General features: G+C 39.3%; 1 protein-coding gene across 5 annotated transcripts in view; it reads right to left on the bottom strand.

Moving 5' to 3' along the window:
- NCOR1 (nuclear receptor corepressor 1) overlaps positions 1–16,152 on the bottom strand; it is a 55,020-nt gene that overhangs the window by 30,845 nt on the left and 8,023 nt on the right. For 4 of the 5 annotated variants that reach the window (XM_072937200.1, XM_041719985.2, XM_072937199.1 and 1 more), the window contains exons 2-10: positions 10,876–11,053; positions 9,461–9,597; positions 7,849–8,044; positions 6,705–6,887; positions 4,700–4,813; positions 3,348–3,404; positions 2,848–2,900; positions 2,060–2,126; positions 1,510–1,682 (exon numbers count right to left, since the gene is read on the bottom strand). In XM_072937200.1, coding sequence (XP_072793301.1) covers positions 1,510–1,682; positions 2,060–2,126; positions 2,848–2,900; positions 3,348–3,404; positions 4,700–4,813; positions 6,705–6,887; positions 7,849–8,044; positions 9,461–9,597; positions 10,876–10,983 — 1,088 coding nt within the window. In that variant the 5' untranslated portion in view covers positions 10,984–11,053. Of the gene's footprint in view, positions 1–1,509; positions 1,683–2,059; positions 2,127–2,847; positions 2,901–3,347; positions 3,405–4,699; positions 4,814–6,704; positions 6,888–7,848; positions 8,045–9,460; positions 9,598–10,875; positions 11,054–13,180; positions 13,315–16,152 lie in introns of all 5 variants that reach the window. The other variant, XM_072937197.1, reaches the window with a different exon arrangement.

Raw genomic sequence — 16,152 nt, 5'->3', positions numbered from 1 at the left:
CAAAAGAAAATTTTCCACTTTTGAATTGATGGGGAGAGCTGTAAGTTGGAAGAATTTTTCAGCTTGTGATCATTACCCTTAGGAACATGATAATAATATACTAACAGCATGTGGGTCAAAAAGCATTTCAGAGGTAAAAATCACTACTAAATGGAGAGAGAAAATACTTCAAAGATTTTACCGAATTCATCCATTTGCACAAAATCTGAGTAAAAAACCCTTCATTTTTACATGGCTAAGAGAACAGCTATAGACAGAGAGCCATTATTTTACAGGATGTAAATATAATGTAAAGAAATGACCTCTTCCCAAGTAGTTTGCAATTACAAAGACATTAAATATTCTTAAAGTGAAACTTCTCTTATGTATGAGTGCTGTTCCCATTCTAACAGTTTACTTTCTTCTTTTCTTGATTCCATAAAATCTTGCAGCCTCTACAATGTATTGAAAACTCTCTGCTTTCCCCATGTTTTATGACAAAAAGGTGATGTAGACAGATGGTAACAAGAGATGAGATTAAATCATTATGGGGCTTGAACTCTCCAAGGTGTATTGAAATGATTTCAAACATCAGATAAACAGATTTCAACACAACTGGATCAAACTTGACCTAATTCTAATTTAAATCCTATCTCTCTACCTACAGTACTGCAAGGTGAACTCTCAAGTGAACTGCACTTGATTCCTTTTAAGATTCTTTGTAGTTTCCATCTAACAAATGTCTGATAGATTAAAATTAAATAATAGGGCCTTAATTGTCGCACCTTGAATATTTTAAAATGCAAAACTGTCTGGAATAAAATTACCTGGCAAGTAAAATAAAAGATCAGTCAAACTGTTAATTAAGAAGATAAATGGTTTTTGAGTGTGGAGGCTAATGAATACAGGGATTATGAAACACAGGAGTAACACAGACAGTGGCAGAAAAATACCAGTGCAAATTAGGGTGTGTGCCCAAAATGAACAGGCTCTTGGGAAGCTGATGCTCCCTCCCACTGTCTTCAGAACTCCACAAACCCCTTTTAGAGCGGCTTAACTCTCCTCATCTCACTGACACCACAACCTAAGCAGCCTTTGCTAATTTGGCCCTTTTTCTGTGTTCCTTTTGGAAAACATGGGGTTTGACAGCAGATCTGAAAGGGGACATAGGAAAGGAACCCCATGGACATCACCACAACAGCCTGAGAGGACGCCAAGGGATGAAGCTGGCACTGCTGGCACAGCTGGAGGGGAGGGACAGCAAAGAGGACATTTGTGACAGTGGACAGATCAAGTCATGGAGATCCTTAGGATGGAAAGGGAAACTTGAGCTCAATGCCATGGAAACACAATGAACAAAGGGAAGAACATTTCACTTTATACTCTGTGACACACTAATATTCTTTTTAAAGCAATAAAGTCATGAACATAAAACTTAATCATTAAAATTAACTAATTTTATTATAAGGAATTTAAAAACTTAAGTCTGAAGAGATATTTTGCAGGAATATTTCAAATCTCCAGTAATACCTTTGGAATCTTTCTTGCTGTTCTCTCTGCTTCCTGATTTCTGGGAATTGTTTCTCATAGTACTCCCGTGTTTTGCTCTCCTTGGCTTTCCTGCGTGGATTATTTTCTATCCTGTCTACTTTCTTCTCCCATGCCTCCATCAGCTGATCATAACGTTGACAGATTTTCTGTTCCTGTTAAATTCCAAAAGCAAACCTTGAACTAAGCAAAATACACCAAGTGATCAGTACATGTCACATATACTCCTGGAATGCACAGATTTTTCCTGCTCCAGCCCCTTCCATGCTGAAGATGACTTACACCACATTTCCAGCACAGAGAAGGGGAGGAAGTGGATGCAAAAATGTAAATTTTGAATATTATACATTATTTCTTTGCTTTACACATCCTAGTGGTATTTGGTAATTGTCATTATTGCCTTCCAGAAATACCCCATACTTGTTTTAGCTTAAGGTCTTATTTTTCTAATCAGTAGATTTGGGAAAGTAAGACAAGGGTCCAGACAGAAAACCAGCCACATGCTCCCTTTAGAAAATCATGGTGCTCTTACCCGTTGTTTTCTTGCATGGTTCCTTCTTTTAAAGAATAGGATCAGCTTTTTCCTCATCACCTGGTTTCTGGAAACAAAATTAGGGGAAAAAGTGAACTAAATAAAAATCAAGCACTTCAAAACTACTTAACAAAACCCATCTCAACTCTAGATGCCAAATCATTATTATGAATAAGTTTCAGGATAAAAAATGGGGAAAATTCCCAATGAAGTTGAGATACCTAAATCACCTAATACTGTATTTTTTCAGAGATGAGATCCTTCAAGATGGCTGGAATAAGTAATTGAGACACAAAAGGTTCCAATTTCAAGGCAGATGCTCTCCTTTACCACAAGAGAGATAATATGTTAAAACGCAAAAAAAAATTGTTTTAAGCTATTATGCTTTTATGAGGGAAAAGTCTTTGCAATTCAGCCCTAAAGTTTTCCAGTATATTATTCAAGAAATAGGTATTTGGAACTGCTATACAAATCTATTTGATGGAGTGGAACAAGAATTACTTTTTTTAAGAGAAGTTTTTAAAGGACAGCCAAAGTTTTATTATTTATGTTTGTCTTTAAATGAATATGGAAAGCCAGGACTTCCCTCTGCCTTCAGCACATATAATGCACATCTTGCAGAAGTGTTCTACAACAAAAAAAAATCAGAAAGCTACATGGACTGGAAGCTTTTAATCATTGTTTAAACTCACACATCCTATTTGGAGATGACAGCAATGAAAAATGTGAGGGAATGTTCAAGTCCAGATGCCCTGAACGGGACAATGAGGGGGTATTAAAGCACTCACGTTTTGATGTTTTCATGGTAGACCTTGGTGTCTGAGGGTTGGTTGTAAAGTGGCTGCAATTTGGGATGAGAAAGGAACACTTAGCACTTTGCAAAGCATGGAACTGTAAATGTGATGCACCACATTTAACAGTATTTTAGTATTCTGAGAACAGTGCACTCAATCTGAGATGCAGCAGAGCTGAAAGGACTACAAGATATTCAGCACAAAGCACAGATTTCATTACTGAACATTAGATTATAATTACTTATGTATATAATAGTACTTAATTTCTTCACACTTCAAACTGTTCTCTCAAATAGATCAAAATCTACTTTAAAAATCACACTTACATAGCCAATGAACTCACTCAAGCCCTACTTCACCAGTGCATTTAGACACACATTTCTTCTATACATACTCACAGAACTACAGCTGTTCAGCACAACAGAATTAGAGCAACTGGCAACAGAGAAAATAGTACAAAGGAAAAAAAAAACCAACAGAATTCCACAACTTACCAATTCAACTTTTGGACCAAGACCTTCAAAAATCTTGTGAGCTTCTTCTGCTTTTTTCTGCAAATAAGATTTTTTTGGTATAGTCTGAGTAAATCCTCTGAAGTTCGTGTCAAATGTGGATCTGAACTCTATGTTCTCTGCTAAACCCCTGCCTGAACACACGAGATCCTTCTTAACCTACTTCTGCAATGTTGCTTCAGCAAATAAAGATACCTGAACTTGAATTGTGTAGTAGTGACTCTGATCTCCCAGTCTGGAAGCTTTTAGAGCATAAAAGCAGAAACTGACCTCTGCAGTTCAAAATAACCATGCATTTCATAATACAGCAAATGGTTATAAAAAGGAAGAAAGGTGTCCAGTAAAATAAAGTTAAAATAATTAGCTTTGAAAAATGGAATCAAGAGACTAAAATTCTCCAGTTGCCAAATCTGGGAGTGTGAATCCATGTGTACATAAACACACAAAGTGTGTCAAAGGTCCCTCACTGACATCAGCTGAACACCACAAAATAATTCTGACCCCTCCTTGCATGCTTAAATGCTGGGGACACAGTTTTACTGTACAAAATCTAGCATTGTTTTGCAGGAGGTTTTTAATTCCTCAAAGAAAAACCCCAACCTATTGTAATAGAAATTAGCTGTTCCTCTAAACTACAGAACAAAATTGGGAAATTAAACAAACATATACCACTCTCACAGAAGATCACAATACTTCCAAAACCCCCAGATATCTGACTCCCTGATCTCAAACTACCATGGGAAAAAAAGACAGGAAGCATTTTTGCTGTTACTGTTGGCAATATTACTGAGCTCCTGAACTTTTCTCACCACTTAAACAACACAAGCTCATAATTCACCCATATATTACTACTTCATATCTGTTCATTTATCCAAATCTTAAGTGCCAGAAGTCAGAGTTTATAAAGAAGGCATGAAATCCTACAACATATGCAGTTTTTTCTCTTCAGCTCATTTAAAAGTAGAGTCTTCAGCCAAGTTTGTCAGCTCATGTAATGAACAGGGAATTCAAGATGAATTTCTGAGGCATTTTTCATATCACACACTTAAAAGGATATACATGTGTGTTTATATATATCTATAATTCATGCATCTCAGCACAAGGGTCTAACGATGAGACCCACAGCTCAGATTGAAGGAAGATTCCCATGATCGAGAATAAAAATGTCAAAATGTCCTTATAATGTCTTTCATTTAAAAGAGCATATGCATAGCAAAAGAGGGGTGGGTAAATCAGTAAAACAGAAAAATTTGCCCCATGGAAGTAAATGAAGAGCTCAAGAATGTGAACACAGAGGCAGTGAGAGGCCCCTGGGTGAGGTGCAGGGGACTCACCCGATTCTCATCGTAAATGATCTGGACGATGCTGCGGTGCTTCTGCTCCACGGGAGGAGGGGACACCGGCCTCTCCGGCTCAGGAGGCTTAGCAGCTTCTTCTTCAAGTTGTTGCTAAGAGACCAAAGAAAGAAAATCAGCCATCCATGTTCCCCCCACCAGTAATTAGTCACCAGAGATAAAATACACAGCTGATCAGCCAGCACTGCCTCTTATTTCGTTTTGCACTGACAAGGAATGAATGAAATGGTTTTAGTGCCCACAGGGACAATAACAAGACTATTTTTTGTACTATTGGTAACTCAAATTACATTTACAAGAGTCACCTCCCTTGAATCAGACTTGTTTCAGCTTGATGTTAAAGCCACTGTCACCTTGTAATTTATCGTTATTTACTTTTAAACAAAGTATCAACTTTGGAGAACAGTTACATCAGAGCCACCTTCTCACAGTGGAAATAAATCACAGAGCTGCCTTTCTGCACTTTAGATGTTAAAAGTCACCATTACTGCTGTCTTATGGCTTCAAAAGGTACAAAAGTCCTTCTAAAAGACCACAGAGAGCATTATTCTAAAGGTACTTCACAGCAAAAACAAACCATTCCACATGCACTAAAGTTCCAAGACTGTTATACCTACCAAACAAGCAAAAAAAAAAAAAAAAAAAAAAAAAAGCAAAAAAACCACATTGTACCCCTTTCCTAGCTAACTACTACCTCACCTACTAAATCTACTGCTGTGATTTACTTTCACATCAAATAAATCTGGTCCAGTGACATCTTCATTTTTTTAAATATCCTCCACCCATGCCTGCCACAAATATACAGCAAAGAACTTCTGACAACAGGGATACATCCTGCTTTACAGTCCTAGCTAAAATGTGCTTCATTGCTGGGCAAGAATTCCCTAAAATATTAGCAGAATGCCCTAAGACCTGGGCTCAATTATTTTAACAACAACTTTGTAGTTTTCTTTCAGTTAAATCATAGACAAATGTGCACAAATGACCCTTCATAGATGAGTTTCACAGCACTTGCTGATTTTGTGGAAAAGTGCACAGAGAGATAAGCATCATTAACACACAAACAGGTACTCCATGACATCCTTTTTTGTTTTTCTGCTGGAGGTCACTTTACAGCTCATTAAAATTCAGACATAATTAAACACTTCCAGACCATAAATTGTCTGTTTGTTATCCTGGACCTACAAGTTAACAAATCCTACAATGTAACTCTCATTTCCTCCAGAGTTCCAACTAAAATAAGAGTAAAGCTGGCACTTTTTCTATCTGGATCTTTGAAAGTCAGAAAAGGAAAAGGAAACAAGGACTTTGTTTTTGTCAATGACTAACAGATGCCTCGATTGAAGGGTGGGTTTACTTGGCCACAACAGCTACTGGGAAAGCAACAACTTCTGCCAGCAAACACTTCCTTTGCTTCCAGTGGCTGAAGTGCAGACCTCTGATGCAAAGCCTAGCCAGGGCCATACAAAAAACAAAGTGATATTTCCTCCTTTATTTCTCTGCTCTCTGTGTTTATTTGCACCCCTCCTACTGCACTTCTCTCCAGGGCTGACCTTAGCTCCAGATGTGAGGATCTCTTGCCCTTGGGAAAGCAGATGATCCAGGGGCTTTTGTACAAGCTCTGGTTTTGGAGATGCATGCAAGGGATTCTCCCCTTGCACAGACTACGAAAGAAGAAAGATGATCCTCCCCTCAGCCAGCAGGCAGCTCTGAAGCTGAAATTACAGTCAGAGTGCCCTTGTTTCACAGCAGTTTCAAATATAAACCTGACTACTGCTGCTGCTCTTATGTGGCTTTCTCCTGCTTTCAAAAATGTTTAAAACTGCGTGACGTCCAACTTATTTTAAATAAAATCACACACATAAACCTTCCTTTTCAACTTCTTCATCTGATTCATGTAACCAAAAAATTCACCATCACCAAATGAAGTTTTTCCAGACCTCTTTCACTGGCAGAAAACAAGAGCAGTGCCTGCTGTGCTTACTTGCTTTTTCTTCAGTTTCAGGATTTGCTGTTCCACTTTTGCAATTTCGCGATCTACGCGGTCCATGCTCTGTATCAATTCTTCCTTTGACAGCTTGGAAGGTGAAGCATTTTGGTCCTCCCCACAAGGCTGACCAGAAATTGGAGAAGATGGTCCCTCATGCTTTCCTCCAAAAGCTGGGTCCTTCCATAGGGACAGCAGATGGGGGGGAGATAGAGAGGAAATCAGTCATAACTTGGGAATGAGTGCTCAGTAACCAAACACCCAGGAATTAACAACAATTTCCAGTTGTCCATATCTCCGTTGAGAAGTCAATTAAAGTTTTCATAATGCTCTAAATCTTTTATGATATTGTAATTTCAAAATTTTTGAAATTTTTTTAAAAAACACCATAATTCAATATTTACCTTGAAAGCAAAATAAGACCCAAACATCTTCCTTTTAAAATACATCTTCATAAATGTAAACAGTAACTTTTATTTTTAAAGGGAGGGTTACTTGAGAGCCCCTCCTCAATACTCTGCACTTATGCTGAGGAGGATATTCTTGAAGATAATCACAACCAGCCTGATAAAGCACATCTGGAGCTAGTTGTGGTTATAAATGTGAAGTTCTCTTGAACTTAGCTCTAATAGTCAATATCTAAAATAAAAAATAACCACTCCAAACTAGATTGTCCTACATTTAACCAAAATGAGACAGTGACAAGTATAATTAGTGTTATGTAAATAAGAAGATTCATTTCAAATGCTTAGAAGGGAAAAGGGGGCGGAAGGAAGTACTTTGACTATTCAGTCCCAATGTTAATTACAGGAAAAAATGGACTTGCATGGATTTGCCAGCAGCTTTCAGCTGAAAAGCGGAACTATTTCATGCACTATGCTACAATCATTTTACAACTGAGGTTTGAGTGACTTAAGAGAGTAGTGGCACCTCAGAATTCCAGTCTATTTACTGTGTTTGAGTCAGACTGTGTAAGACAGTAACACTGACTCATGATCACAGCTTCTGATAATGTGTAAATTTCTGGGATTATAGAAAAAACCTAAACAAACAAAATAAATTACCTAACAGAAAAAATCCAATTAGCTCACTGCAACACAGAAAGTTAGACCTTCAACACTGTAACAGCAAACGGCTTTACCTTCTTAATATCTGCAGACCTCAACCCTTCCTGCAGAGGATGCACTAAAGGCAAGACAGTGGCTGCACTGACACGCTGGAAATGGGAATCAGACACTTGCTCAAGACGTGGTCGCTTTGACTCCAGTGAATCATGATCTGTCTGAGATGGACCTGGATGGAACTGCTGCTCATATCCAGTTCTCCTTTCCTGAGGCCTATACAGAAGAGATTAACTGTTAAAATATACATTTTTGATATGAGAAGAATCTTCAATGCTTTTTAATTTTAAAGGAGATATCATTTGGTGAAGCTCCTTCTAAACAGTAAGGCAGATAGATGTTTTTAAATATGACTTCAAAAATACAACCTTAAAGAAACTCAGCTCTGCTACAAGAATATTGTTCAAATCAAAGCTCTGATTCAAATTATAAACACACCAAAAATACATGAGAAAAACACAGTACAATATTTCACTGAAGATGGCCACAACAGCTCCATTATTGAATTTTTGCAGCCAAATAATTTTTAAATATACACAGAACACTTGAGATGAGCCATGAGTCTGTTTGGAATTTGATCTCTACTAAAATGCTACTCTGTGACAGAAGCAGTCATTGATTCAATCCATGAGTCATTTAAAGACTCCTCCTCAGAAAAATGCTCAACAGTTATCACTTGCTGCTCCCAGTGCAGTGTGCAGGATGTCCATAAAAGACCCTCATATGCCTCAACATCTTCCTATGAAGTGCCACTGAAGAGATGACAGCAGCAGTTTCCTGTAGTTTGCCAGAACTACCAAATAAGCTTTTACAAATTTACAGTCTTGGGGGGGTGTGATTTACTACTGCTATAAACTCAATTTTGAGAACTCTAAAAGCTGCTGTGATTCTCAGCATTAAAACAGAGCCTTACTGACATTTTGCTGACACGAGATGAAGGCAATATGGAAGGCCCAGATTTCACTATCATCAAGTTATTTCTGGGAATATCCTAATGAGATTTTAAGCCAGACCAGTATTTACATAACATTCATCATGGGTATTTGTTCAGATCCAGATCGGTCAGTTACAGCCAAAATAAACCTCCAGCAGTAATCCTGCATATAAAGTTGCTCCTAGCAGATATACTCACTAGGAGTCCAAGGCAAAAGAAGATTTTTACAAGCAGTAAGTGCAAGAAAAGCAGAGGTTGTTACAGGCACTAACACTTACTTACGACTGTACACCAACAGCCTTACACACTAAATAATTGAGTGCATAAATCATATTATAATCGCTTCCCTAAAGAGAAGCATGTTCCTGCTAATTTACTACAATCCAGTTAATATTATCCTGATCTGTAGTGGGATTTTAATCTCTGAATTTGATGTTCAGAGAACATTCAGAGCTCTTCAAATGGATGCATGACATTGTCTGAAAACCTTCTTGAACCTACCAGCAATACAGCAATGATGATGTACATTGATCATCCCTCAACATCCCCGTTTCATGGGAAGGAAGATATTGGCAAACTGAAAGTAAACCCCAATATCTGATTCCCTGCTGCTGTCCACTCTGCCTGTCCTCAGGTAACCCCAGGGCAGCTGCAGGCAGGAGATTGGTGCTCACACCCTTCCCAGTCAGCCTCCTCACCTGTCAGAGCCTGGGTGGAACTCGGAGAGCAGCGAGGGCCTGCGCCGGAGCTGCTGCTGCTGCTGCTGCTGCTGCAGGAGCTGCGTGGCCTGGCTGACCTCCAGGTGGGACGAGCGATAGTCGGGAACGGCGAATTCCTGAGGGGAACACCTCTCGTGTTAACAGGAACAAAAGCATGCAGTGACCATGATCATTTCCAAAGATACTAAATACAGAGTAACACCAGATCGAGAAAGTCTTATTCCAGCTCAAAAAATGTTTGCAAATGGCAGTTCTGAGATTTAAATAAACTTTAAAGAGACTAAATATTTATACTAGGGATTCCACCTAATTTATTAACAACTTCTAACAAAACACAGATGAGTCAGCAGCAAGCAGATGAAGAGCCTTTAAAAATAGCCTTTAAAATCAGTCTTGCACATCCAACTGCAAAGGGCTAAAATGAGAGCAACCTCGAGGCAATTTCTTTTGTTACCACCTCAAGACATTTTTATATCAGACATTATTAATCAGGACTAAGAGTCCTTACAGAAAATGCATCTGCCTATTGCTACAATTTACAATCAAAGTGAAGTATAAGATTATTTATTTGTATTTTTGTGTGATCAACCACTTGCTTTTAAAAATTACATGCAGCTGGCACTAACTGAAGAGAAGCTTCACAAGACATGTAATAGATCATTACCCATGAGATTCAGTTTTCATAAATTATCTAAAAATAAACACAGAGCAAGCCAAAAAGCTTCAGTTTTTTGAATCTCCTTTTGCTAACACAGAAGTAGAAGAAAGTATCATCCAAAGTACATCCAAAGTATCTGCAGCAGCAGGAGAATGTCATGAAAATAAGGGAAACCTGAACTGTTGTAAAGCCAACAGCTGGTCCTCCACAGCACAGAGCACAGGATGGCAGAATAAAAGCTTGGCAGAAATTAGAAAGTTGGATATCCTTAGAAACTCTTTATTCCCATTCTGGCCAGCAGAACTCAGCTGGCAGCACTGGTACAGCTGCTTCAGAAAAAAAAATCAGTGTAACACAAGTTTTTACACATTCTCCACCTTGCACAGAATTTTGACAAGTACCACACTTAACTTACAGAGATTCTAGCCCAATACTGCAGCAGAAGTTTAGGAACACAACCCCTACCAAATTTATTCAAACCATGAGAAATCAATGATAAAACCAGGACATTTATATTAATAAAGGGCAAGGAGGGGAGAATAAAACAGAAGAAGCCAACCCACAAGTATTTAACTAAGCAGACTGGCAGCAGCTCTCCCAACAGGGCACATGGATGTGTTTTCAAATAGGAACGAGTTGTGTTATCTTAGTTTAAAAACCAGAATTAATCCCTTATTGGCAGGGCAAACCCCTGGAAGTCAGGCTGGCTGCAGCCCAGGCTCTGGGTGTCCCTTACCTGCTGGTGGCGGGTGCTGGGGAAGGTGTACTGCACCGAGTGGGGCGGGTACCGGCTCTGCTCCGTGCTGAAAGCTCCTTGGTTCGGAGGGTAGCCTGAACTTGACATTATCAGGGAAGGAGTCTCCACAAAGCTGTGAGATCAAGACCGGCAAGCAATCATGTTTCTAGGAAACCGCCTAAAGGGAAAAAGATCGCTGATAAGCACTGAAGTACCAGATGTACTCACAATACATTACAGCCATAGTCACCTAAGCAAAACAACCATTACCAGTAAAAGCTTTTTCCTGATGTATTTATTTAATAGGTTACTCCAGTCTGAAACATGTTAACGGGTCTTAAATGGGCTCAAAATGAGACGTGTCAGCATTGTCTACACAAAGATTTGAGGATTATATTGTGGGAATACATCCTTTTACCAGTTGACTTAGAATTTGATAAGAAAAGTAGGTCACTTAAAATAAATTTTAAAGAGGTTATAAGTCTATAGCTGGATTCTGCATCTACATTAAATTTCCTTAGCACAATATGAAGTTCACTTTTGTTTCTTCTACAAAGTTTTTGAATTCCATGAACTGTTGGTGACTTTCAGATCCAGGTAGTCTTACGGCTGCTCTCAGCGTCACCTACAGTTCACTAAATCCCAGTGCATTAGTCAGGCCCTGAATGCCATCACCATCCACCAGCAGCTTAACTCAAGCATTCAGTAAAAAAGGCACTCACAAAGCAGAAAACCAGCTCTGCTTCAAATGCCAGCATGGTTTAGCTCCTACAGGATGCCAGAAACTGAATATATTACAAAGCCTTAAAACAATCCTGCTTAGCTGACAATCAATGGCTATTTTGCCTCTACTGCATTTTACTTTGCCTCTACTGCTGCAGATGGAGAGCAAACACTGAACTGCAAACTGATTGGGGAAAGATTTTAAAAACTGCAGAAATCCAGACAAGTTCCCTAGAAAAGTCTGAGCATGCCTGAGCCTCGGTATCGTTCCAGCTGCTGAAGATCCAAATAAACTGATTCAACCCTGCTCCCTCATGAGTTTTGAGGGGGTAAATTATAGCTCTAAGCAAAAAAGTGGTGCAAATATATTTTCTATAGAAAATATTTTTCTCTGATAGCTCAATAGATGTAAACCCAGGAGCCTGTGTATTAAATCCAGAATTCTATCAGATGTGGAGCAAATTCTCAACCTGTTGCCCAGAGCCCAGCAGACACATCAGACCTTCAAATAAACAGCTGATCTCTGCCTCAATGGCTACATTTCACAGCACATTTATCCACAGCATTTCACAGACATCACCTATAAAGTTATATTTCTGAACTGCATTTTCCATTATCAGTCAATAGACAAAACCAGCTCAGCAAAAAGCAAGCTATACAACCAGATCTTAAAGCATATCTGACATATTTTATCAGGGGATTTTTCCTCCTTAACTCTCCATCAAATAAAATTTTACATGTTGGACTACCAGAATAATGAGACAAATTTGCATTTACCTCTTAAACCTGATTTTCAGATATAAAAAATCAAAGAAAAAGACAACAGTTTCTCTTTCAAAGCAACACTACAGATCACTAGTAGTGTGCTTTATAGTAGCTATACACCCATTATAGTACCTATAATTCATATCCAAGTGACAAGCTGTAACAGAATGCTTCAACATTAACATTTACTATACTTCATCATTCACACTGCATTCATTGGAGTACAGCTTTACCTACTATGTGATGGCCTAATGGCTCTGAGTCATCTGATTGCCATTTAATCAAGGCACAGTGTCACAAAGCCAGCAGGTTGTGAGAGTAGAGAGCTGCCCCTGAGCACTCCACAGTGCCCCTAAACCCCAGTCCCAGCCAGGAGAAAACCTCTGATTTTCCTTTCTTATGTGGCCTTTCACAGGAATGAAAGCTCTGGCACATAGCTGTCAGTTCCATCCAATGTTTGCTGATGGGATAACCCCTCCTGTCACAGGCTGGGGCACATCCATCAATAAATGAACTGTCTCCATGGTATAAAGATGCTCAAACACTTTAAGGTTATGGAAATACAAATCTCAGCTTGATGAATTGCTGATGCCCCAACCTGTGCTCCCTCAGACATCTGAAGAATCTGGGGATGCAGAGGGGATCAGGAGAGCAACCACTTGAAAATCACACACAAATATAGGCCAGCCACTGCACGATTCAAGGTCCTTCCCAGTTTCTCTCCGTCAAGTTACATCTGCTCCTTTTTCCCACAATATTCAGTCAAACCCACAAGTTGATCATTAACCCAGGTGCTGAAAGTTCAAGCCATGCTCACTTTCTATGATGCTATAAAAGCCACTTCTCCAGTCACTAGAATTTCAGTGGACACAGTGCTAGGTTGGTGATCATCTTGAAATCTTCCAAAACCAACTGCAGTGAGAGGGTCTGGCCATCTCTCCAGATTCTGTACTGGACATGGAAAGATGAGAGAGAGGGCATGGAGTACAAGAATGAGCATCCTGCATCCATCCAAAAATGTCAACCTAAACCCCTTTACATAATAAATAGGACAATATTGGATCTGATTATTTTCCTATTGAAAACTACAAGTATGGTCATGTTCATAATGGAATTTTTTTTAAAGGGGAATAAATGAAAGTTGACAGCAGAGGAAAGCAGGAAGGAGCATTAGAGATTACAATCGTGGTAAATATGAGAGGTGAGAAGCACAGAGAGGAAAAAAAGAAAACAAAGTTATCAGAGGTGGGGGACCAGTCTTCCTCCTCCCTGAGGGAACTGGCAAAACAGCAGCAGAGATAAGGGGGTAACAGTAGAGGAAAACATGTGGTCACATAGTGGCAATTACAAGGTGGGGAGGGAACTGAAGGATGAGGATCCTGTGTGGGATCTAATTTCTTTCAAGATAAAATGAACCCTGCAGTACAAACATGTAAAATGAAGTACAATATTCCTTCCCTCCTTTTCCTGTTAGACACATCCACATGCCTGCACACTCTCCTGATCTGACCCCTCTACGTGCCCTGCAGACCCTCTAATCTCCCAGGCTCCCACAGCATAAACTTGTTTACCCTCTCTGCTGGGAGTGCCAGTAGAATTACCACCAATATTCTGCTCCTTCCTCCCTGTCTGCAGTTGTGGATGGAGGTGCTTGACTTCAATTTCTCTGCAGGCAACCTTCCGACCTGTCAGCCAAAAGCATCTGCCTCCTTCTCTTCAGCATCTGCTCACACATTTGCAGCAGACACAGATTATTCTTCATCAATCGAATTCCTGGGCAGTGAGGGCAGTGCCAGCTTCCTGCTGTAACCTCTCCAATTTCCATACATCCAGATTATGTTTAAATACAGCCATCCTTTTGCATAAAACTGTAACTGTGTGTGCAGACTGTAAACAACCTCATCCGGGCTTTCCTCCCTGCTGTATCCTTTCATTAGTCATGACAAACCTCCTCTTGCTCTACCCAAAGCCAACCAGAATCCTCCTGAAAAGTTCCTCACTATTTATTAACTCTCTCTGCCCCTCTGATCCTTGCACAGCTTCCCTCTCCCTGGCCAGAAAAGAGGCTGCTTATTTTCATTTTCAGCACCCCTGATAAATTACAACACCAGAAATCAGCTTCCAACCCTGCTCAATGACAGCAAGATTCTATTTTTCAGACAAGTATTTGTGTACCTTTTCATATTATTCTGCAAATTTCAGAAGTTAAATATATAAACGTTTAAAAGAGCTGTTACAGACTTTGGAATTCTGCCTCATGTCTCACAAAGATAAAGTTAGGTCATGAATACTTTCACACAGCTGCCAACCAGGCTGGCAAATTGTCTGTCTCATCAAATATTGACAACAAGAAGGGGAAGAAAGACACATTTCTTGTTTTGCAGTTCAGAAACCAAAAATTGTGCTATAATGTCCCATTTCACTGACACTCCCAGACTTTATAGCAAAACAGGAAGCCCAGTAGCATCAAATGGATAATATTAAAAAAAATTAAAATTACAGGACACATAGGAACAAATAATCAAAAAAGAAGCAGTTAAGTGAAGATACCCAGGGGAGAAAAAGCAATGACAAGAGTAATGGATTCAGGAACAATGAAGAGATACTTGGCCCTGTGTTAATTTGAGCTTCTTGGGCAAGGAAGTGATTTAACAATGTTTATTTCTAAAGGTATGATGATATTTCTATCTTTGGCCAGCTCAAACTACTAAACAGATCCAATTCAGAATTCCCTAAAACGCTGCTGTTCACACTTACATTCACCATATGCAGGGAATTTTGAGTAAGTTTGAAATAATTTGGAACTGAATATTATAATGGCAACAATCACGATGTAATTTCAGCTTGATCTCCAGAACTCAAAATGCTTCAGAAGCAGAAGTACAAACTATCTTCAGCAGACGTGGGAAAATGAGTCACAGAAAGGTTAAAAAATCTATCAAAGACTCCCCAGGAAATAGACAAAGTCTGAATCAGAAATAAGACTTGATTCTTGCAGCACTTTGAAGGCCCTGCCTGAGTGAAGCAGTTCTTCACTTGGAAAAACACAGCAGGTTAAAAACTGGGACTATTTTTAGCAGGCCAGTTCCCCAGACCCCTTCACTGTGAGGCCACAGACCTGACAGCAGCTGTCCCAGGGCAGGACAGTCACCTGCTCCACTTGCTGGAATATCCTGTCTCCAACTCTTACCTTCATGGACAAAAGACCAGTCTCATGGGTAAACTCAGTTTTCCTCCAGCTATCCAAAACAAACTGACATTTCTGCATTTTGAGTAATTTTTGTGCCATCTTGAAGTGCTTAACCAACATTTGCTAATTAAATTTCACGTCCTTTTGGGAATTTTCCTCATCTTGTTTTTAAGCAAACTAAGTGTGATATAAAGAGTGCAAAGAATGAGATTACATTCTAACCCAAGTTGGGGGATTTTGTTTTTAAATCAGCAGCTTTAGTAAATTGAGCTCTGATGTAACTAACCCATGGCAGAGTAAGGGAGACTCTGCCTTGCACAGGGAATCTACAATGAATCACAAAATTAATTCAGGGATATTTATTCAAAGTTTACTCTGGCAAGAAAATGAAGAGTGAAGGGAGTGTTTCAGCAGTTGGTTCAAAAGGCTTTGTCCAAGGCATGACAACAATACTTGTGAATAATTATTTCTGTGATTTCATTTCATAAAAAGGTAATGAAACTACCTCATGGAAAAACCCGAAATCAGGCTGTATTTATGGACCAATCTATTAAATCACACTGACCAGACTTCATGAATTACAGACCCTTCAAGACACA

The sequence above is a fragment of the Taeniopygia guttata genome, chromosome 19 (assembly GCF_048771995.1).
Source record: "Taeniopygia guttata chromosome 19, bTaeGut7.mat, whole genome shotgun sequence".
NCBI lineage: Eukaryota > Metazoa > Chordata > Aves > Passeriformes > Estrildidae > Taeniopygia > Taeniopygia guttata.
This window is presented reverse-complemented; position numbering and strand designations above follow the sequence as displayed.